Raw genomic sequence first — 24,394 nt, forward strand, 5'->3', positions numbered from 1 at the left:
ATGCCACTCCCAGCATGGGGCATTGGGTGGGACTGAGTCTATTGTAGGTCACAATAGGCCAAAATGGGAGCAGTAAAGCCAGAAAGCATAGAGCCAGGCATGCTGGTAAAAGGGTGCTGCAAGAATTAGGATGGCTTGTGTTCAAAATAAATGCACACGTGCACAGATCTACTCCGGGCATTTAGCTGATACTGGTGGGGTATGTTGTAATTAGAGCCAAACCAACTCCAAGGTCTTTGCTACATCAAACAAGCTTTGGAAAAATTGTATTGTTTAAAAAAAAAAAAAAAGGACCAGCCTTCCCTTATGTTTTCAAGTCAGAATTCCGTGGCTTCAGAAGCCTCCAGTGGATTGAAATCACTCTGTTTTTATTATTCCAAGCTCAGCTCTCTGGTTTTCATCTCCTATTCACAGCTGTATCGCAGTGTTTTAGCACAGAGACATGGATATTCTCTCAGCGATATGTGTATGTGTGTAGAATATGAATGTGTGCAGCATATGGACGACAGGGAATACATGTAGGTTGCATGCATGGTCGTCTAAGGTGACGTGTATGTGTATGTGTGTGTGTGTGTGTGTGTGTGTGTGTGTGGGGGGGGGGGGGGGGGGGGGCGCACATGAGAGGGGTATGTGCAAGAAAAGGGATTTTTAAACCCATCTGTGATTACAGTGTGTGTGTGTGTGTGTGTGTGTGTGTGTCTGTTTGCTCAAGGCAGGAGGTTGGGTCAATTACCTCAAGATGTTGAAGGCAGAACCAGTCTAAACACCCCCCTCCTTTCTCTGCAACCAACACCCGGAGTCAAAGTACAGTGAATTCCACGCAAGCTGACCTCACTGCTTCCAGAAAGTCTCATTTATCATACAACATCTCTACACTGCCACCTTAAGAATTTAAAAGAAGCAGGGGACGAGGAAAAACAGAGGGAAAAGTGGATGTGAAGAAAGAAAAAGAAAACAAATGAGAGGCACCAGTCAGAACTTGGTGCTGGTCATGTGAGCTGGAATTTACAGGAATTGAGGGAACTTTCGTTTCTGCTACATTAGGACTGCAACCGTTATTTTCCTTATTGATTAACCTCCTGATTACTTTATGACCACATAGTCTATAAAGGTACGGTAATGACACCCTTCACAACTACCTAAAGCTGTAGGGGGTGTAGAACCAACAGTCCAAAACCAAAATACAGTAAGTGTACAGTCAGCAAACCAGAAAGGTTTAGTCATTTTGATTGATAAATTATACATGCTTGGCCAGCATGCCACCATGTGTCCATGTGTGTGTGTGTGTGTGTGTGTGTGTGTGTGTGTGTGTCTAGCTGGATCTCGAGTCAGGGGTTGCAGCCTACGAAGGCTGCATTTGAAGACTGATTGCGTCATAGCGGCGCGCAAAGGCTTGTTCCATTTGCAACGATTTGCAAGGCTCCTTCATATGCGGCCGAGAAATGCAGCCTTCATTTCACGGTTTTGAAGGCTGCATCAGATGTATCCTTCGCAGCCCAACATGTCCCAAGATTAATTGCGTTTTTCAGAGATGGCATAAAATAAAATAAAAAATAACAAAACAGCAACGTGTTGCTCCATCTTCTTAACTTTTATCTTCCTTTCTTTTTTTCTTTAACTTTTTTTTCTTTTCGTCTGGTAGGCAACTTCTTTTTCTTTTTTCCTCTGTTGACAAGGCTGTTTCCGTTGGCAGCAATCAGGGTTGCTAGGCAGTAGGGGTGTGCACGGTTACACGTGTACACGTTTGTAAATCATAACCGTTTAGGAAAAATCAATAAACGAAAACCGTTCTTTTTTTTCAAATGTTCTTTTTTTCAAAGTTTTTAATTATGTTCTGGAGACACGCATTTATTGATTTTACCTCACTAATAAAGTCATTGGGGATGATAAAAGGTAGTCTGCCGAATCTGTCTGTCCCTCGGCGAGTGTGTGTGTGTGTGTGTGTGTGTGTGTGTGTGTGTGTGTGTGTGTGTGTGTGTGAATGAGTGTGTGTATCGGCGCACACACACACATACGGGGGGAGTCGCCGTGCTGGGGCTCGTCTCACAGCCACGGAAGAGAGATGAAAGATAACCTAAATATTAAAGTTACCCGGTTGACGTGAACTACGCTTGTAAGTAGCCCGAACTTTATAACACCTGTTCAACCTGCATACACGTGGACATGTAGAAATCGTAGAAATGTGCGATAGGCTATATTAATCAGGAAATTAATGAAGCGCGATAATGACGGCGCACATGACAGCCAGGCGAACGTGTGTATGTGTGTGCTATGGACCTATTATAAGAGGTTTGTAAACCATAAAAAGTATATAAAAACGAGCGTGGTTCATGTCAATGTGTGTTTACAGGCGAACGAACGCGTATGTGTGTGTGCACGCGCGCCTACAAGACGGCGGGCGCACGAGGACAATGACGTCACGGTTAACCGTGTACACGAAAAAAAATCCGTCGTGTACACGGTTAGACATTTTTGTAAATGTTCACACCCCTACTAGGCAGCACAGGAGCGGCGAGTCGTCACGCAAGGTAACGGCTTGTTACGCAAACCGGAAATGCTCGTAAACGGAGACCTGCGGAGACCGTCTCCTTTAACAACGCTCGTTCGGCCCTGGTTCGGCCTTCGAATCGGCCTTCATAGGCTATAGCCTTCATAGACCGCGTCTATGTATTGGGATATAGCATGTGTGTGTGTGTGTGTGTGTGTGTGTGTGTGTGTGTGTCCTCTGCTTAGCTGCCAAGGGCTCGGTCATGGCCAGGGCAAGACGACCAGAGGAATGGAGACGACCAAGTGAAGTGTGCACCCATGCTGCATTAATGAGGGGGATGGCAGAACCTGGCAACCCAAGCAAGTAAAACCACTGGCCCCCTGGAAGGGCTTCAAAGGCTCGACTGGCTCGTCAGCTGGCGGAGAGCTAACTCCATCTGACAAGACATGGCACCCGCTCTGAGGGGAAGAGAAAGAGAGAATACCTCACCTCCCCACGCACTCTTTTGTATTTGTGTGTGTGTGTGTGTGTGTGTGTGTTTACATGGGAAAGAGTATTTGTTCATGTGAATATTTGTATGTGTGTGTATGTGAGCGAGCGATACACACACATACACATGCTTGAAGTGAGACGACCAATAACCAGGGACTGGTGTGTGAACGTCAAAGTGCAAAATGGATTACACTTCAAACGAAAGGCTTGTGTGCGCAAACAACTCTCAAACAGTGACCAGGTGAAAGAAGCTTTTTAATCATTTGCCACTTGTCAACACCGAGGCCAAATAAGGCTTAGTGCTAAAAGGCAGGGACAGCTCAGCCTGGCTGTAACTCAGCATTGAACGCCTGTTCTACTGTAACAGACAGTATGTGAGATCATCTCTGTCAAAATACAGAACTCCGACAGGTGATTTCGCCTCCAGGAGTTTTAGAGTCTTAAATAAACAGTAGTACCCTGTTTTGTAAATCCTGCCAGTGTTATAGTATTGTGAAGCCCTGTTTCCTCCTGCAGTGGAAGTAGGTCTGCTGATTGGCTGTGGGTGGACCTTGGACCTTGACCAAATACAGATACTGCATAAAACAGGCTGTGCGTTAACCATCAAAAAGTAATGCTGCAATTGTTACCAGGGATTTCTGTCTGTTATCCTTGCCTCTTTGGCTTAAATGCTTTTCTCAAAATCAACTTCCAAAAAAGCAAAATGAGTGAAAGCTATTTGGAAACTATTTGGGTGGTGCCATTTTTGCATTTTCTAGGGAAAATATCAAAACATTGTGATTCCAGATTATACTACATTGGGTATTATTTGAATATGTACCTGTTATTTGGACAAAATAAATATATTGGCGGAATCTGGGTTTTCTAGCTCAAACTTACTGTATTTCCAAGGTGCATGAAGAACGATTATCATCGGGGGTTGCAGCCCTCATGAAGTGCTACTACTACCCCTCAGAGCAATGGGCTTTTTGCCACATAAAACAGGTGTACGAACATTTTTATTTTGTCTTTTCCACCGTTCAAAACAAAGGTAAAGCTCCTGAGTTCTTATAAACGCACACGACAGTTGCTCCAGTTTCATGCGTCCAAGTTGAACCTCATTCCCTCTATTATTCTTCAATATAAATCAATCTTGCCGTCTGAATTAAACAAGAGGGAAGTTGACTAATTACTTAATTGAATTACATGCGACAGGCGCCGCATGTTCTGTATGTCATTACACCCACTGCAGTCTTTTAAAGCTCAGGTCAAGTGGGGCTCATCCATTTAACAATTGTCTATTGAGTGGAAGCTGAAGATAACTAGTTAATTTATAGGTATTAACAGCAGAAGACAGTATAATACAGACACGTGTCTCATTGCTATCACACGTCCTGTCCAGTAAAAGTGATGCATCTCTGCCCCCGTCTCCTCGTCACCACCCTCGCACGCATTTCACAGGCCCGCAGCTGTGTGCGTCTGGCGGAGAGAAGCGTATGTACGTGTGATGTCCGTGTGCGTCTGCTATTACAAGGGCTCAAGTGTTAACATGTTGATGTGACTTATAAATAAATTCACTGTTCATATGACAATAATGTGTATACAGGTTTGACCTTGGCAAAGTCAAATCTTATCCCAAGTAAAAAAAAAGTTAGTAGTTGGTGGATGATCAGGCCACTTGTAAGTGCTGGTGCCCTATGACCTTAATCTTTTGATTAGGTTAGAAGAATGGCAATCTGGCAGCCAGTTGGATTTAATCCCACAAAATCAAAGCTCTGGGCTTAAATTTGGCCCACACCCTTCATTACTGTCAGTGTGTGTGGGTGGGTGGCTATTCACTCTGAAACAAAACAAAACATAAAAGATTAGTGACATTTTGAGATGGTTTGCTACAGGCCATTGTTGTTTATATATGCCGGGAAACCGGTCGTGTAATGTTACGTTATGTTGCAGATGACCTTTGATAATCAAAACACACAAGAACAATGTTTCTAGCATTTTGCCTTTGGGGTACTGTAATGTTAGACTGAGCCCAGGGTTTCAGGGTAACAACTGTGATTACTAAACTTAAGTCGATGCAAGCCATCTGCTACGGATGTAGTAAGACTTTCTAGATAAACAATATCTTCTCTTCGGCATTTTCCTGTTCTAAGCAGAGATAAAAAGCTTCTCACTATGCCACACTCCGACACTCATGGCCCTTGACACTGAAAGTCAAGGGTCATAACTCTTGACTGATTTGGGGATGGGACACTACATTCCACTCGATCAGTCAACCAGTTAGATTTTCTGCTTGCATTGAAGAACACAGTGGCAAATCACGGTGGAATTGCTACGCTAGTGATTTCCCTTATTTGTTTTAAAGGTCTGCAGAATTTTGTTTGAATACATTTCAGTTTCATACAGGCATTTATATGGGATGCCTTGTTGTGGTGATTGCATGTCTTTTGATAGCAGGGGTCATGACTAGTTTACTTGTTGATTAAAGTTGGAGTAAAATGAGCTCTTTTCAACCAAACCATTGAGAAAATGTCAACCAAAACAGCAATTTAACTTAACGGGTATGTTGCCTATGAACTTCTGGATGCCGTCAACACAATACCAATGAAAGGCTTTGCAGGAGATGCTTGAGAGATGCCTGGCTTTGCTCCGCACAACCCACAACTACACCGCAGTGTGTAAACAAACACCAGAGGGCATTATGGGTAGACGTCCTCCCATAGCCCATGGCCCTCTTTAACCTCATTCCTTTCCCCGTTACTACGGTTTCACCACCACAAACCCAATGGCAACCTCATTTGCATAAATCTGCATACCGCCCCGTTCCTTTAAAAAGCCTGTCTGACTGACTGCTGAGCTGGCAAAGGTTGTGCTTATGTAAGCAGAGTGGAACGGCTATAGCAGTTTGATGGTTAATACAGGCAATGTTCCTTCAAGAAGTATAACCCTCGAACCCCTTTATTATTGGCCTCCCAAAATCCCATCTGCCATGTGGTTTCTGATGCAATGGGCAAACTGCGACTTCTTCCGATCCAGAGAAAATAGCCTTTTCTTTCCAGTGACATCATCTAGTGGCTTCATTACTGTTTACATGAGTAATAACTGCCTTTGATTTCATTCGAATGTAAATCAGAGACTGAGGCAACGCAGACAAGAATCTACTTGTGGCGCTTCCATTTAATCCCAGTGCTGACAAAATCTATCTGGTGTACTGGTTGACTTAATGTCTAAACAAAGCATTGCTTGTGACGACGTGAACAACGCTGTTAAAAAAAACTCATAATGTCTTTTCAAGAATGTAATTGACTGCATTTGCTGTGGTATTATTGGAGAGATTTCTAACAGAGACTCAGCCCATCCATTCACTGGTGTCATCTGGGGCTTTACGACTATTAACCGAGCACTGATGGATAAAAGGGATCTCCAATGGGCTATTAGCAAAGTAATTGCCACAGAGAGAAAAAGATCCTCGCGTAAGAGCCGTCCATATAGACAGTTATCTCACCCCCAACCACGGCTAGGAATTGGATTGATGTTGAACTGGAGTTCCACAGCCTTTGACTCGCCCCGACAGCAGCGTTCTGAGATGCGGCGAAACTAAGCCAAGGCGACAGCGCTTCTTCTAGGCAGTCGCCAGGGAGAGAGGCCATTAGAGAAGGGAACAGGGGTATGAGAGCAAGACGTCATACAGTATAGGGGTAAGGAGACAAGGGATACTGTGCAGACGCAACAGAAAACAGGCATAATAACCAAGGGAATTCTATTACACCCCATTATGAATGCTTTGCGCTGGCTCAGGGTAAGACTGCACAGCTTCATCCAGGTCTCCACTACAAAAGAAAACAAGGCTAGACAGGACTTATTATCCACGTCACAGAATTGATCCCCTTCAACTCCAAATCACAGACCGCCACTGGCGACCGATGTCTCCAAGCTTAGAATGGCAGAAATCATCATCGTTATTTTCTGCAGGGCAAAACGATCTGAAACGTATCCAAACACAGACATGGTGCTGCTGCTAACACAGGCTATTTTTACCCCCCACCCCTCCCCCCAACATAGAATCTTCTTGTAAGACGCAGCGGCAGCAAAATAACATTTGAATCCGTCTGCACACTTCAGAAAGAGAAAGATGCCAAGCAGCTTTAGAGAGAGAGAGAGAGAGAGAGAGAGAACATCCATGCACTTTTTGCGAGTGTGAAACGTGAAGTTGAAGGTGTAAAAAATTCCCAGAGGAAAAAGTCTAGTGAGCGTAAAAAAAAGCCAGTGACCTCTGTAGAGGTAAACTTTATGAGCCCTGGCAAGCAAACAGGCCGGGATGAAGGATGGGCAGCACCTAAAAATATGCTTTCTTTACACGTCTTCTGTTTGATCAGAGCTACCGAGCATTCCCAAGGTGCCTGATCTTGTCTAATTGTTTTCCAGTTGAAATTGGCCTGGGGCAGAATGTGTCCTCCAAAATGGACTGTTTTTGTCTCTTCACGAGAGCGTTTCTTCAACAGCTCGGCTCAGGCGCTGACAGGATTCGTTATAGTCAACAACAATTCCCCCGCTAAATGTTTTAAGTATTAAGTATTCACTCAATAACACAAACATAAAACAGCTCCAATCTCGCTCGGTAGTGATTAATCACGCCACTTAAAATGTAATTGCAGGTAATGAATGGTGTTATGGAGCCGCTTTGTTACAAACATCAACCCCTTCAGGCATTGACTACATCCAACTGCTGCTGCTGCTGTCAACAAGTTAAACATTTAGGGCAATACATTCTGATGGGAGGATGGAGTGGATTATGGATTATTACATCCTGTAGCCCAGTGCATAGGGAAAGCTTTTAAACGTCATTATAAACTGTGCTTCGCTATATCATAAGGTTCCGGTTTCCATAACTGCCACTGCAGCAATGAAAAGTCCCATCCTTTAAATAGGCCAAAACCCCCACCTCTGACTTTATAGCCATTACGTTTATTAGTGTAGGCGGTGGTGCAGGGGGCTCACACAGACATGGAGAAGAATCTCAGGAACAAATTCCATTAGGACACTATTAGTTTATAGCAAGATGGTTAACCTGCCCCTAATCAATCTGATGAAGACTACGGTACAGTGGGACTCCATCTATCTCACACACACACACACACACACACACACACCTATAAATACCTCATAAAGCCTAATGGAAAGTCGTCAACCAGTAATTTTATGATACAAGCCCTCCCTGACACCCACTTGTCAGGTCATCAATTTACCCTTTTCTCACTTTATGATGCATGGCTATCATTTACACAGCAGGGTGGTTACAGAGGCCGTTTGGCTGGATGCATCCTCTGACGGAGGCAGAATCCAAAACCGGTCTCATCAATCTAACACTCGCAGTCTTTAAAAAAAACTTTTTTTTTCTCTCCGGTCTGGGTCCTAATGAAACCCTAAACAATCATATCTGTCCCCAAACTAAAAAAATAAAACTACAGTATATGTGACTGGAAGATTACGGTTGTGGCTGAGGCCGATATTCTGCCACTGGATTCCAAAGCCACTGAACTGCAGGCGATGGCTGAATAAAAATCCTGAGGCTACTGTGGGCGAATAGTTTAAAAGAAGAACATTTGATTTGATGAATCTCTTCAAAACTGGCCCGGAAAGGGCTATTTCAAAACCCCCTTAATTAAATTGGAAAATGTAAAAACTGTTACAGATAACTGGGAGGGAATTGGTCGATTCAAAGTCAGCCGGCACACCTCCATTACCTCAGAGACCTTCGAAGCCACGCCTAAAGGACACTAGTGATGAGTCAACTTCAGCCAAAGCAAGACTATAGCTTCACCTTGGTCAGCACACTTGGGTCAGACACTGCTTGGCCTCCATTGTCTGCCGGCCAGCCAGCTGTCTGTTGGGAGCTGCAGTGTCAGCTCGCATTAGCGGTGAGTGACACAGATCAGAACGAGCCAGCGGTGACCAGGTGGTCCCTCTGACTCAATGCATCTCACTAACAGACTCATGGTCAACAGTAAAATTGCTCACAGAAAGACAGCAGTGGACAAAGCTTCGACGATCAAGGCAGAATGGAGAAAAATTAGACAAATTCTAACACGTTTATATAGTTTAATAAAAGTGATTGTGAATTTATATCAGTGGTTGGCTTTTGGGGGCTGAAGTAGTGCTTACTTGGTCTATACAAGAAGCCTTTATCCGTTTTATGACTTTGTAAATGCATGGTTATCAAATCTCTAATAATTTTACTGTAAAAGCTCCAGATTATCAAAATAGGAACATATGCTACTGTAGCCCTTTGTCCTCGACATCAATATCTCGATTAACAATGGTACTTAATTCATCGTTTTCAACTGATGGAGGCCTTTACAATAGTTTTCCCCTCGTTGGTTGGTTGGCTGGTGTATCAGGTGCTGTGATTGACTGGCGACCTGCCCAGATTGGACTGCCCATCACCCAATGCGTACTAGGAAAAGGGTTTCCGCTTACCCACAAGCCTGCACAGGATAAAAGTTTGTATAGGAGTGAATGGATGGATTATCTGTGTGGTGTCAGCACAGTGACGAAAAAAAAGAGAAAAAATGCCAGCTTGGAATTATAATTACACAATAGTAGTTTATTAAAACTTAAAATGGTGCAGGCTGGAAACTGATGTCAGCATCTTTGCTTCACTAGCTTAATTATTCGCTTATTTCGCATTTCGTATAACAATACATCCTTTTGCCAATACTGCTACGTAAAAATGAGATGTTTGAATAATGCAAAGACAACATCGACAACATCGTTTTTTTACTCTCTGATCTGTGGAATATGAACTTTAATTTGACCCTCCTTATATTTTCCATTTATGCACATTTCCTGTGTGGCGGTTCAGCAGCAGGGCACGTTCACAGACACCGACACCTGACTTTCATAGCCGACTTGATGTTTTTATTACAACATAGTGAGTGACAATATGCTGCGCTCCCTTTCCCTTTGATCCAACTTTCTGTCAGCACACTCTTACTATTGACATTCCTGTCCCCACTCCAAGAGCTACAGTATTTAACATGATCGCAATTTTGCTGATAACGGTAACTCGTAGCAAAACTGTAAATGGGTCACCTTCGGACCACAACTGAGAAATCTGTTGATAGCAAAGCATTGAAGCAGCTGGAACAGCTCCAAGTTGGATTGACTACTTTTTTAACCACACTGTGGTATGCAAGTCGTCTAGAAAAGCACAGCGACTACAACAGGGCTTGCTTAATGGAATGTGGAAAAAGGAGTGTACAGTATGTTTACCTATGTGTATGTACTTGTACTATTGCAATGCAGGAATCTCTCCCATCACAAAGAAAGCAGACCCAAATTGTCATGACTGGCAGCAATATGAATTCCTTGACAACTTCTGGATCCCTGGCTTTTTAGATGAAAGTTATCAGAATCAGTTATTCAAGATTAAAAACCCCTTTCTGAAACATAAATGAATCATGTAGAAAAAAAAGGTTGTTTTTTTTAAGTTGAAATTTTAAGCACAGCGATAACAGCTCTGTAAATTGAGATAAAACAAAGTTTTCCGTTTAAACATTTATTTCTCTTACAATTAAAGTGTGAAAACTGGGCCGGCAAGTCTTCAGTCAGTCCTCGGTAGGGTGCGTTTTTCAGTGCTCTGCAGGTGCAGTGATATTTCTGGCCTTTCAGTTCTTGTTTGAGTGTTAAAGTTTTTTTTTGCCTAACCTCTCAGCGGCAGCAGCTGAAGTTCCAGGGATAGCAAATTTCCAGCTGTGCCTCCTATGGTTAACATCTTTTTCGTTCTCCTCTTGAATATACGCTTTTTGATTTTCAGGCCCCCTCTTTTTTGTCTTCCCCTCGCACCTGCTCCTCCTCCTCTCCTTGTGCCGCTCCTCTTATCCCGCCATAATCCCAACCATCACCCATTTCTCCTACTCCCACCTCTCCCTCTTCAATATTTTTCTTACCAACTCCTCATTCGTCAGGTTTCCATTCTCTTCAGCCTGCTGTCAGCTCGCAAACACTGATGTGGGTTCCTTGAAAAATAAAATAAATAAATACTCCTCCGTCAGCCTTTCCACCCATTTGGTAAACCGCGCTGCCCTGATTCTGTGGTTCATACAACATCAACACAATCGGAATCACTTCCATGCCTCTGCTTTCATTCTATTAGGAGGGGCCTTCTGTGATACTAATCCCTCCTCTGACAGTCAGTGATTAACTTCTGCACGGAAAAATCGCATTGGACCTTTCATCTTGTTCCATGTTGTATAAATATTGCACCAGATGTAGCATGGGTCCGGAGGATTACTAACCAGCAGCACATGGCGAAAGACCCCCTCTTCATCCCTTTCCATCTAAGGCCTATTGTGTTTTTTACCAACAGGTATGTAAATTTTGATGTTACTTTGACACGCTTCGTGAGAATCACCCACACATTCCACAGTCCACTTCTCTTGAGGGAAGTACAGAACATCCCTGGATCTAGATGCATTCCGCTGCAACCAGCATCCACCTGTTTCGAATTTTCCAAAACAAAGAGAATATGGGGGAAATGTGTACAAAAGCAGAAAGAAAGTAAATGTACAGTGGAATGGCACCAAGCTAAAGGAGGCGCCGCGGTGAATAGAATGCGCGGAAAAGAACACCCCATAATACCGAGGGCGCACAGTATCCTAGCAACAAGCAAAAGGAGAAGCTGCTTGATCTGCTGTGTCCTCTGTTGCTCCAAGATCTCCGTCATCACCTTGCATCGTTCTGTTAGAGTTTCTCCACAACAACACACTAGGAAAGACTTTAACCTGACCACCCCCCCCCCCCCCCCCGCCGCTTTTACCCTTCTACTCCCTGTCAGGACACCGACACTTTCATCAAACGTGCATGCCATTTAACACCGTTATGCATTCTAAAGGGTTTAAGAGAGTGCCTCGGTTCATACGGTGCACATCATAAGCAGGGATACGTGCCATGTATTTAAAAGAGTGGGGGGCAGATTGGCTTCCAAATCCTTTTAACGGATATGCCCGCCCCTCCAAACCCCTCTGCCATGTTCTAGAGAGCCACGGCGGAGCTACAACATCAATGGTTTAATCCCCTTACATCTTTTGTTGACTGAGAAGAGAGCCGGCAAAACAGAGAGTATAAGCAATAACGCACGTTAAAACACCTCCAGAAAGCGCTCTTAGCAGGCTTTGCCGATCAATTAACATACTCCAGATTGAGATTTTATCAAAGTGATGGGTAGCCTACGGATGCAGACATGGGGTCAACATCAGCAAAGAAATGGGTGAGGGAGAGATTTTCTGTGCATGTGTGTGTGGCAACGCATGGGTGAGTTCATTGAGTTTACTCACGAGTCCAACCTCACACAGACATCATTGAAAATGTCACAGCTGCAGCGGCATTTCCATCAACAGCCAATATCAAAAGTACGATATATAATGCCACGGTGCAGCCTTTTGGAGGAACACTGAAGTTGTCTGCCAACCTTTGTTGCCTTGCAACTTAGCAGCTGATCCTAGATAGTGCCGATGCTGAACTCTCCCCCCACAAACACATCAGCTGAGGAGTGGGGCACTGTGAGATCAGAGCTAAGGAGGCCACAGCGGAGTGGAGAGCAGAAAACGGGTCAGCTATAATTGACTGTAAGAAGTGTCATCTCTCAGCGTGTGAGTGAGAAGAGTTTAAAACATGCTGCCTTGATCCCTACTGAAGATGAGTAACTTGCTCTATTTGCCTCGTCGACCAAATCCAAGCCATATTAGCTTATCCTGCAGACACAAAAACCGAATGCAACTAAAATCAAGAGAGGGCAGTTTCTTCTATCCTCCATCAATATAACAACAAGAGCTAAGCAGCCTGTGTGTGATCAGTCTTTAATCTGTACAACTGCGGAACACAGATCTGCTGAAGGAGACCCAAGAACATATCCAGAGTTTTAGATACAACGTGCCGTAACATTCCCATAAGGGGAACAGCTACAAAAAGAAAATGGATATCCATAAGCGATTTCAATTGGACATTGTTTCTGAAGCTGCAGCACATTTTTCCTAATAGAAATGTGGCCCATGCACCTTACATCTCTGATGGTTGCTCCACAAACATTAATATCATTAGAAGTATTGTCAATACCAGGAATCTCCTCTCACTGTCAGGCTGCCATTCATCGATTTAGTCAAAATCCTTTTCTGGAAGCCCGTATTTTCGTATGATTATCAGCTTTTGACCAAGCGCTTTATGATTGTGATAGTCACTTCAGTGGAACGCTCCACACTTGGCTGACTTTATATAAATAATGAATCATGATCAGCCTTTATAATCCGAGGCCAAGCCCAGTTAAGTGGGGTGGTCTTAATACGTTGTTGATGGAATAGCAACAGCCATCAGATTGTCACAGGTTATCATGAGCTGCACAACTGGGACGCAGGAAAAAACAGATGAATCCCTTTTGAATAAATATTTGATGTGTGGGGGAATATTGATGATGCATTCAAAACAGTGATATTTAAAAGCTGGCAACCATGTTTATAATCATACAGATATTAAGCACTAAACACAAAGTGAAGCCGATATCAATGGCATTAGCTTTGGAGGCATTTGGTATACCTTGGTATTAAACCAAACTAAGTATTGGAAATTTGACCTGATGACACTATATAAAAAAGATGAACCAAGTTGTTACAATTTAGCCTGAGGGAGACATGCATGTCTCATACGAATCAGGAAAAACTATGTGACTCTCATCGTGCTAGAGGAAATGTTAGAGCATCACCAAAGTTATTTGGATTCATTATCTGGGAACCATGACTGATCTGACCAAATGTTGTGCCCGTCCATCAAATAGATGTTGAAATATTCATGATAAATAGAATGTATGACCTGCGGTTGGTGCTAGGTTCGAGGTCAGGGTATCTCCAAAACGTCATTAGAGTCAGGATTTAAGGGAAAAAGATTATATGGGAAAAGCAAAACAATATTCCCTTTTGAAGAAAGTGACACTTGGAATGTCTTTTCAATCCTCTTTTCTTCATTGAATGTTGTTGCTGCTTCATCAATGTGTCTATGTAAAGAGATACTTCGATGTATATGCCACCCACCAAGTCTTCTAAAAGTTCAAAGAGGAAACATCGACAGCTACACTGACAGATGGCAACAGTGGCCTTAATGTTGGATATTATTTGGAAAGGAAGGTGGTAAAACTGCAACCACTCAAACGCCTTAACCTCCTCCACTGTAACACAAGATATGTTCCATAATAAGGAAATTCCTTCATGTTCAGATAATCATCAAGCACCCATTTTTTTTAAATCATCCCACAGACCAAATCCCCTTTCAATTGATAAATTATCATCCCAATGTTTCAACCACTCCAGGCTCTAAGAAATAATATGTAGTCGAGAGAAATGTCTGTTCCAAGAAGAACCATCCCAAACGTGCATGTTTTCCCAACTATCCGTCCAGTCTTGGCACTTAAAACTGTCCGGACAGAGGAAATTAGCCTCTAGAATAGCAAGAGCAAGGTTACCTGAAACCATCCCCAAAAACTTCCCGACGATGGAGCAACAGTATTGAGACTGTAAAATTCATTCCAGATGCTTCAGCCGACCGACAAAACTCCAAATTATCTCATCCATCTAGAGGGCTCACTGCCAGTTTTACAATTTTTTGCAGGCGCTCCAGTTATGTCCCGACTAACTGTGAAGTTATTACCATCTCAGCAGCCAATCAAGTGCTTCAATATTTCATTGTTGCAACAGAATTTCAAGTCAGCTAAAACCTTTGCACAAATTCCAAGAAAAGATTTACGTCTCTCAACTTGAAACTAATGAGCCACGTGGGACCCAGAAAAAGTGGCCTGAGGTACACATTTTGAACACCAGGGAAAATAATCTATAACAGTTACACTACATGTTGGGAGTGAGGAGACAGCACTATTTAAATGCAAGCAAGGTGAGGACATCTGCTGACTCCAGTCTTCAATGTCACAGCGCCCTAAAGCAAAGAGCTGACAGGCCAAAAAATGTAGATGAACGGGTTGTTCCTTCCAGGCCTCGAAAAGGCGCTGATAAAGAGGTGTTCTGTGTGGGAGTTGCTGACTTTTGGCAACCTGGGACCGTTCCGCTGTCCAAAAGGTCACCTGGGTGTGTTGAATAGAACGAATCAAAATGCTGATGGTGAGTTTGTGGTGCGACCCCCAGATGGGAATTTGTCACTGTGCCACCTGAGCCCAGATAGCTTGTCTCTCATTGGCATCTTTATCAGTTGTTTAGATTTAACATATAACACAGAGATCAATAAGGGTCGTGCCAGCGGTGCAGTACCGCTAATTAAAATCACCTTAAGTCAGTTAAGGACCGGCTGACATTGGGACGGAGGACATGCAACTTAGAGAAATAAAAGGGCTTTTAGATTTAGAGTTGTAGTTCTAGTTCAACTACAGTAGTTGGCGAATGCATATGGGTGAGCCCCAAGCGTTACGATCAGGTTCAATTACCTGCTTCTCTTGATAACCCATTCTCAAGTGAGATTCCATCATCTGATAGTAAAGCCGGAAACTGCTATCATTAAAATATTATATTATAAATTGGAAATGAGTGTGTAACTCCGACCACACCCGTTTTATTCTCTTATGAGTAAGTTATTTCGAACACACACACACACACACACACACACACACACACAAAGCTAACCTCACTCTGGCTGGCATTATTCTGCTCGGGTCAACCAGCATGGAGGCAGACCATGCCCAAACCTATCCCCATCCCCCTATTCCTTATTCCCCTGCGCTTCAGTGACTCTGAGGCTAGGCATGGCCGCCGTCCACTCGCCCCACTGATCATTGCTGTTGCCTAGGCGACTGAGCAACCCAGCCGCTCCAGCAGCCTCCAACTGCCCAACCATCGGAAAAAAAGGACATAGATTTAGACAATGTTTGTAAGAATAAAAAAACTTGGCATGACATCGCATGAATGTCCCTGAAAGATGTCAGTGGCGTGGCGATCACACAAAAACATTTAAAAAGCATTTTGAAAATAGCACTGGAATTGTATCTTGCAGTGAGTCTATGTGTGCGAGGCTCATGCTGGCTCCATAACCTCATTCTGTCGGCTAAGCGCTGTGTTGATGGGAATTAACGGACAGCGTATTAGACAGTAGGTTCAGAGGAATCGAGAGAGAGATGGACGGAGACGCGGGGAGAGGGAAAGACTGGAGAAGTTAGGTCTGTTAGGTCAGGGAAGACGGGGGAGGTAAAAGTTCAAAAAGGGCGACCTAGAAACACACGCCTTCTTTGGTTTTCCTGCTCTTCTGCCCATGCAGTCTAATTCCTGCTGTGTCACCAAAGGGAGAGGGACCCACTTCCTTTTTTGTTTAGCCAGGAATGTGGGACATCCTGACAGGCGGGCTTTCTATTGACAGAACACAGCTGAGAGTTCCCCCTGTGGCTCTTTCTATCTCTCCTGTGTGTGTGTATAGATGCGCTTGTGTTTCTACTCCATTATTATCTGTGTTATCAGCCAAACAGGCCTCACACTGGCAGACAGGGAGCTGGGAAACGCAAGTCAGAGAGTGCAATGAGAGAATCTGTGCTGTGCTTTAGGGGAACTCTCCAACTAAATGTTTCATGTCTCTGTTAACGGGATAACTTTTTTGCAAAACTGGTTTAAATCAAATTCAATAAAAATCCCCCCCAAAGGTTGGTCAAGTGAAGCCTAAAGTTTACTGTATGACAGCATTTCCTTTTGGAACTTTAGATATTAAGAACACTACTGCATGTCTTAACATGGCCCAATGTCATTCCATTAATTGCCTGAAATAATTATAGTCTTATAAGTTGTCCTATCAGTTTAGTTGCCAAGTCGCTTTTTAGTTTTTTGTTTGTCTTCGTTTTGATGATTACACCTTGGAGGTGTCGCCCTTTGCGAGAATCGTAAAATAGCAACTACTCAGGTGTGGCGACAAGAACCCGAGTCAGCTTCTTGGAACACGGAAACATGAAGCAGAGTGTGGACAAACCGGATATCAGCGACAGAAACATCCTATTCCTGCTTTTCTCAGCCCTGCAGACATGCCACACAATGCCTTCAAAACCACAGCCAAAAAGAAAAAACACCATTGTGTTGTTGATCCTCTGGTTTCCTTTGAAATGAGAAAAGGGGCCGACACAGAGAAATGCCAAGGCACACTTTGACGAGCTGGCTGTGATTGATTGATGTTTTCTTAGAAAACAACATGTTAAACACAATACAAGATCCCTGAATTAATTCAAACTAGCTATAGAAATGTTCTCTCAAGAAAAGGGACTTGAGTGTGTGATCCGACTTCCAGAATCCAAATGCTCCAGTCAGAGATGAATATAAATATCAAGGCACTGACTAATTTGGGTTAGCGTGATGAAACACACATACACAAGCACACACACACACTGGTGGTCAACGGGGAAGGCTGGTTCTACGGTTTCATTGTGAGCTTTTAGGTCATGTCACTCCCCCAGGGGAAAAGAAAAAGAAACTGAAAAAAGAAAGCGAGACAGAGAGAAAGAGAGAGAGAGAGAAGCCTCTAAATCAGTGCAGCACCTCATGTATTGAGACACACAAATATAGAAAGACCAGGCGCTATAGACCCCAGTTTAAACCCACGGTTTTATGACTTCTCTGTGAGTTTATTAGGACTAATCTACCCCATTTTGAGCGTTGAAGTGGCTAGGTTCACAGTGACTCAACAGAGTGACAACACATATTGTAGAAACAGCACAGTTTACTCATGTACAGTAGGGGACCAGAGCAAGCAATTTCCGTGGATGCAAACTAATATGTCAAACTCAAGAAAATCCATGTACCGAAGATCTTATCAGTGAAAATCTCCGGTGAATCATTAACCCATCCAACTGGTTTCTGAGAGCCACGCACAGATGAATGAGTAATGAGGTCTGAAAAGCAGTGTCTTTGCAAAGGTTTTGGCTCTAGAGGCTTGGTTATGTGGTGGCTACTTGCAGGGACAACTAAGACAATATCCAACCAGGAGATACTGGCACTAGTAGTAAGACCCCATGTGCTTCTTTGTTGCACACATATGGAAAAAAAAACACACACATACCAGTGTGTGTGAAGGTGGAGGCTCAACTGTGGCTGCATATAAGTGTGATACAACTAGCCTCGGCTGTCCCTGTGCAGCTGGACGAAAACCCATTTACTCATAACATGTTTAATTTTTTGTATGTCCTATATCCTTGTATCTGCACACGTGTCAGTCCAAAATTAAAAACCGTCGCTGTAGCAAACAACCTCTGCCAAGTTGCTGCAGCTTGGTTTGCTGCATTTCTCTTCAGGAGCCTGCTAAAGTAGCAAAATATTAGCCTGGCTCCGCCCGCCCACCTACTTCCGCCCAAATTTAATTTTCCCTTCAGTAGTCAGTCTGGGGATGGGGCGTATTAGTGGGATTTTGCTCGAACAAATTTCTGAGTGTCCAATCAGCGAACAGAGGAAGTGGCTGAGAACGATGACGTCAAAGTCACGCTCCAGTTTCAGTTGAATGCTGCGCTCGGAACTCGAAAATTTCCGACTTGGTAGTTCCGAGTTCCGACCTGTCTGTGTTCCAGTCTTCCAGTGCATCTGCTCGGGAAAGTATGGACGCCTACAACCTTTCTCATCCAAATAACTAAACGTTAGGCTCTAGCACGTTACCGTTGCCAGGTACCGGTAGATCCATAGACTATAATATGTAGTGAAGTCGGAAATGTCCAACTTCCCTGTACAACTGGAACGCACCGTCAAAAGCCGACCAAACGTTATGCGATTGGTTGGCTAATCCAGAGTGGCACTGAGCAGATCCAATAGTTTTAAACTTCAATAGACACCCGCCTCCAAGTGAGTGAACCTATGCCAATTACAGCAGTTTCAGACCTTCTGTACAAATGAAATGAAGTACGATGGTCTGGTAGCACCAGGCTAGCAAAATATGTTGATGTTAACATGAATAGGATTCTCTTTCTCTCTCTTTCTTTCTCTCTCTCTCTCTCTCTCTCTCTGTAAGTAACCTTGCTTTCCAGGCGTGTTTAGAGTCACCTTATCTGAAGAGTCAGAAACATTGTTCCTTTTGAAGCCATTTGGCAGCTAAAAGGCCAGCAGAATGTGTGAGGGTCTGTTAAAGGTCAGCAAACAGTTTTGCAGAGAGGATCCTTATCAGTTCATCTGGACAAAGTCAAAGCAGTACTTTGCTGTCTCGCTTGGCCACTTTGTCTTAAATCACACACAGCTATGCTGAGCCCGCGCAGCACTATAGGGGGCTTAATGCAAGCTCCCTGTGACAGGCTGACAGCATCATATTTCAGGCGCGACTGGAATTGGTTGCTTGACCACCAGAAGCAAATGCAGATGTCGAGAAGTCCGGAAACAGGCATTATTTTTATTGTAGGACATGAAACACAGAGGTACTTGATGTAGAACCCTACTGTTCTTTCTCTATTACTTCAGAACAGAAGCATTCACCCTCCTCAGACACACACACACATACATTCCATTCCCCTTATGCGTGTGTGTGTGTGTGTGTGTGTGTGTGTGTATGTGTGTGTGCTAGCCGTGTCAACGCACAAGAAATTCAATTAAGCAGACAGCAGGATGTCTCCGTAACCCAGCCTCCCTTGAGCGCAATATGCCTTCCTACAGACCCCCACCACTCCACCCTCAGCGTTCCCAGCCAACCCCTCACTGCCATTCAGCCACTCCCCACGCACCACCAAGAGCCATTGATGGTCCTTTGCTGGGCCCCTTTTCATACACTCCTTTCCCAGTGCCTATTTTGCCTCTAAAGAGATGAAATTCTTGATTTGCATTTGGCCTGAAAGATGAGAAAACTGCTAAAAAGGAAAAGGTATAACACACACCTCCAGATGAAACAACTGGTCGGTTTCTACTTTTAGCACACCAAGCATATTAACCCTCATCCTCTTCTTTCTGTGCGTGTGTGCACGTGTGAGTGTGTGTGTCTGGAACCAGACAGATGCTGTCCATTTAGCACTTGAGCTGCAATCCTCGAGCTTGTCTCCTAAAATGCCCAGGGGAGCCCCTGGCATTTGGACAGCATTAAATAAAATCCCTCGGCAGACCTCACACCATGGTCAGATCTGACCTCACAACATGGTCACTCCACTCGGATTTCAAGTGGCCAATGGAGTAAATCTGTGCTGCGGAAGCATTTCCTCACTATAGTCAGGCCTATACAAGCTAGTGTCGGCCTGTGGGCAATTACATTTTCCATCCAAGCAGGTTTTTGAGATGCATTCATTTAGAGGCGTGATAAAATACTTGTTTCATGCGACAACCTTCAGGTGAACTCATGCAACTTGTATAATAGATTAGGATCACTATATAATTGCTTTGTTGGTGTTTCTTTATTGGGTTACATCACAACAATACATTGTCAATAGTAGTTCTGTTTCTTTCTGCACTGAAGATGTGTGATGCTCAGCTTTGTTTGGGACTAGATAGCATTGATCTCATTAGCAATGCATTGATGTTAACAATGCCATTATGAAAAAGCGCTTCTCAAATGGTAGCCGAGTTTTGTGTGTGTGTGTGTGTGTGTTTTGCAACTTTGCGTCATTGTCAATTATGCGCACTGCGTTGTCACATGCATCAAGCAAAAACTGTGGCTTAGCGGGGTACTGGGCCGATGCAGACACAATATCAACGAAGTTGCATAATAACAGAGAAACACCATCCAAAAATGTGCCTGATGGTTTGTGAGTGCATTCGTGTGTGTGCGCGTGTGTGTATGCGTGCGTGCTTCCGGATTAAGGGCTCCCTTGGTTGCCAGTCTTGCATGCTTCCATCCACTAGCAGTTGTTGCCATCACGTTTTTTTTTCACAGTCTACAGTTCCAGGACTTCTTAATGGATAATAAGACCCTTTGCGATATGATTTGAAGCTGCTTGTTTTGAGCTCCTATATTCTACTACTGCTCTGTCCTTATAAATAAGGATAAAGAAAAAACTGGATGGGGGATATTTTTTTCCACTCCTGTGATACATAATGTTGCCTACACCATCATGGCAAGTTATCAGCCCATGTGCTGCTAGATAAACGAGGCTTAGTGTTGACCTGCTCCATCAGGGCTTTTTCAGCCCAGCTTTCAGCCATGTATTTAGGTCTTAAAAACCGGAACATTGATCTCTGGTCCCATGCCATGCATTTCAAACGGGCCCTAAGCAGACGTGGGTGCTACGCTACAACCAAAGACAACAGTGTTAATCAGTGAATGATGCCAATCCTCCCCCCCCTCCCCCCCCCCCCCACACACACACACACAAAAGAAGAAATCTTGACCCCTTCTTGAGCTTGACCTCCTCTTGAAAGCTAACTCCTCTTCCATGAGGACCATGAGTGCAGCGACCTAAATCAGTGCAGATCCAAATGATGGAGCAGCATGGGACTGAAAATGCCTGTGTGCATATGGGTGTGTGTTCTAATCACCCCAATCAAGACTTTACAGTGAGGTTAAGCCAAGACCCCCCCTTTCCCCCACCCAAAACTAATCCTTCACAGCAATTTTGATCAGCATGTTGTCAGTGCTATCACATGGTATACAATGCATCCTGACTATCATCTACAAGTGGTGAAACCAAGAAGAGGAATACAGATGTGTCTTCTGAGAGATCAAGCCCATAGAAATAGCCTACTTGAAATCACAAGTAAAAATAAAATTGTACTTGTGATTAATTGGAAGAACAGGGCCAAACAGCTTATATTTTCAAACTAATGTGTTTCCATATTAGGTCTATTGGTTGGCCCCTTCATAGGCTAACTTTTGTTGTTGTCTGTATGCAGATTAGGACTTGTGTTTCCACAGGTGGATGGGAGAGTGTGGGCCTAGGCCTACTCACCATGAAGCCCATTAGGGATGCTCCTGTGATGTTGCGGGGCGGACAGGTCATCCATGGACCTCCTCGTGGTGGTAGGGCCAATCTTACTGCTCTCTGAGGTGGCCTTGTGTACTCCTATGTGGTTGTGGTTGTGATTGTGATGGTCAGGGCTACCGGCGCTACCTGTGCTCGACGTGCTACTCCCGTCTCCCACGTCCCGGACCGTGCCAGTGCCGCCGTTCAGGTTGGTCAAACTGGACTGACTGTCTATTGAGCTTCTGGAGCCCGCTCCGTTCCTCTCCTCGTCCAGCATGAGGATGATCTCCTTCAGTTCGGAGTTCTCCCTGAGCACGGTCTCCTGGTTGGCCTCCAGCTCCTTCAGCTTCATCATGTAGCCACCCACCTCCTTCCACATGGCGCTGGCGGTGTGGCGGCCGAAGCGCTGCCACTCCCGGGACAGCTTCTTGCCCTTCTGCCGGTCGTCGTCCAGGAAGCAGCAGAGCTCGCGGAGCTCGTGGTTGTCGTCCTGCAGCTTCTGGTTGATCTCCTTGAGGCTGCGGATCTCGTGCAGGTGCACCTGCAGCCGCCGGTTGATGTCTTTCATCATGTTGCTGTGCTCGATCATCAGGTTCATTTTCTCGCCGTCGACCCTCCTCAGCCTGCGGACCAGTTCCTCTTTGCCGCACCGCAGCAGCTCCTCGTCGGTCAGCTGGCTCAGTTCATCGCTTGGTCCCTCGGACGGGGTTTTAGACATGGCTGTTGTGTCTCGGGCGGAGTGTCACTTGTTTTTAAACGTTGGCTCGAGATCAGCAGTCAAAAAGCAACAACAATCCCACTCAACCAAGCCTCAGCTGCGGAATTGTGTGAAAAAACGAATGCATAATGTCCAACATGTGAGAGTAGGCTGATCGTTTCTTCTGCAACAGGCCGATAAGGAAAAATATATTTGAAATGCTATGGCAACCCGTGGATGAATGGAATGAGCTCGCTATAATCTTTTAAAAATGTTAAATTCGTATTGAATCTCTGACACAACTGCTCGTAGGATAGGCTACTCACATTCCGTCAATAACCAAAGCACGTGATTGGTAAATCGATCACCACGAGTGATTTTCTACCATCCGCTCCTCCCGGTCCCCGGCTCCCGTCAGCACAACACACCGCGCTCCGAAGCAATGTGACATCGCTGCATTCAAATGATGATTAAGAGAAATAAGAAAGAACCAATACACTGATATTGTAATGTTAGCCAAGTCCTATTTTAGCTAAAAGATGCTAATTCGCGTAAAAGCAAGACTTCTAAAAGCCCACTTTAAAAAATAAAATAAATGTATTGCTCAGTTTACGCGTTTTCCAGTCCACAGCAATCCTCTGATAAGCCTCTTTGCCTAGGTGGTGCACGGAGGATTCGAATCCTTCCAGCCAGCCAGCTCGGGATTAACAACAGACCCCCCTTCTCCTCCTCCAGCTCCTTGTCCAAACACCCGGGTTTGAATTCATTCAAGAGGATTAAGGCCAAGATGGCCAATCAAGATGTGGGAGAGGAGTGGGCAGTAGGTAGGTGAAGAGCGTGTGGGTGAAGCCCCAGCAGGCACAGGCTCAGCCCCCTTAAAGGGACAGGACAGGTGTTGCGCCGAAAGTTGTGACCCACCAGAATGTGTGACCCTAGAGGGCACTATTCTTATTTGTTAACTGATTTTAACAGACTGTAGGCCTAACAACCCAGTCTCACAGTGAAATGTTTTAATAATTACGTTGCTCCACAGCTCAAAAGCTTTTTACATACATTTTCATACTATTAGACTGGCTTGATCAATAAGAACAGCGCCCTCTAGGGTCACACATTCTGGTGGGTCACAACTTTCGGCGCAACACAGTCAATAACACTTTGATGTATAAACGGTAACAGAGTTCACAAGTCAAAGTTAGTATAGGCTATTTTTAAACAAATATAGCCTAGCTGTGTTATAGAAGTAGGCCTAATTGGCCCAATAATCAAGAACTAGGCTGATTGTTTAAAGAAATAACAATTACAACAACAAATTGCATGCAAGCCCCATTGCATTGACCTCAGCCTATGGCTACAATGTAATTCACCAATTAACATTATTTTGAATGTAAGAATATTACATAAATATTGAAGCAAACTCTAGAAATAAACTGAGATGAGTGTCAACTTTGGAGAGCACTGATGCTCTGGAAATCGTAGTTGAACAGGTGCTTTGGAAAATTATTTTAAAGGTCACAGTGCCCCCCTGTGTACACTTTCAGTAATATGCCAAACACAGTGGGTTTAGTAATAGCCTACGAAACTGATATAGCCTAGGACTTAGCCTATCAGCCTGTATAGTCATAAGTAAATACCACAAAATCATTCTCAGTAGATAGTGTATTGCTTGACAGCAAGTGTTACATTCAGTGTTCACAGAAAGGCCTACAGTATGACAGAAAAAAGCAATCCCCCCTCAGCTATTATAAAACAGGTATGTGGTCATATTTCATATGAATGTGTTTGATATATAGGCAGAAACCAAGAAACGCAATAAAAATCAGAAACAGCAGGGCCATGAGCACTTGAGCGATCCAGATGAAAATCA

The 24,394-nt window shown here is 44.1% G+C and overlaps 1 protein-coding gene across 2 annotated transcripts in view; it reads right to left on the reverse strand.

The window, feature by feature from the left end:
* Positions 1-23,279, reverse strand: part of ccdc85cb (coiled-coil domain containing 85C, b) — a 40,832-nt gene extending 17,553 nt beyond the window's left edge. For both annotated transcript variants that reach the window (XM_080047374.1, XM_080047373.1), the window contains exon 1: positions 21,819-23,279. In XM_080047374.1, coding sequence (XP_079903500.1) covers positions 21,819-22,551 — 733 coding nt within the window. In that variant the 5' untranslated portion in view covers positions 22,552-23,279. The remainder of the gene's footprint in view (positions 1-21,818) is intronic.
* Positions 23,280-24,394: the final 1,115 nt, after the last annotated feature.

This window comes from Ammodytes marinus (assembly GCF_949987685.1).
Source record: "Ammodytes marinus genome assembly, chromosome: 19".
Lineage (NCBI taxonomy): Eukaryota > Metazoa > Chordata > Actinopteri > Uranoscopiformes > Ammodytidae > Ammodytes > Ammodytes marinus.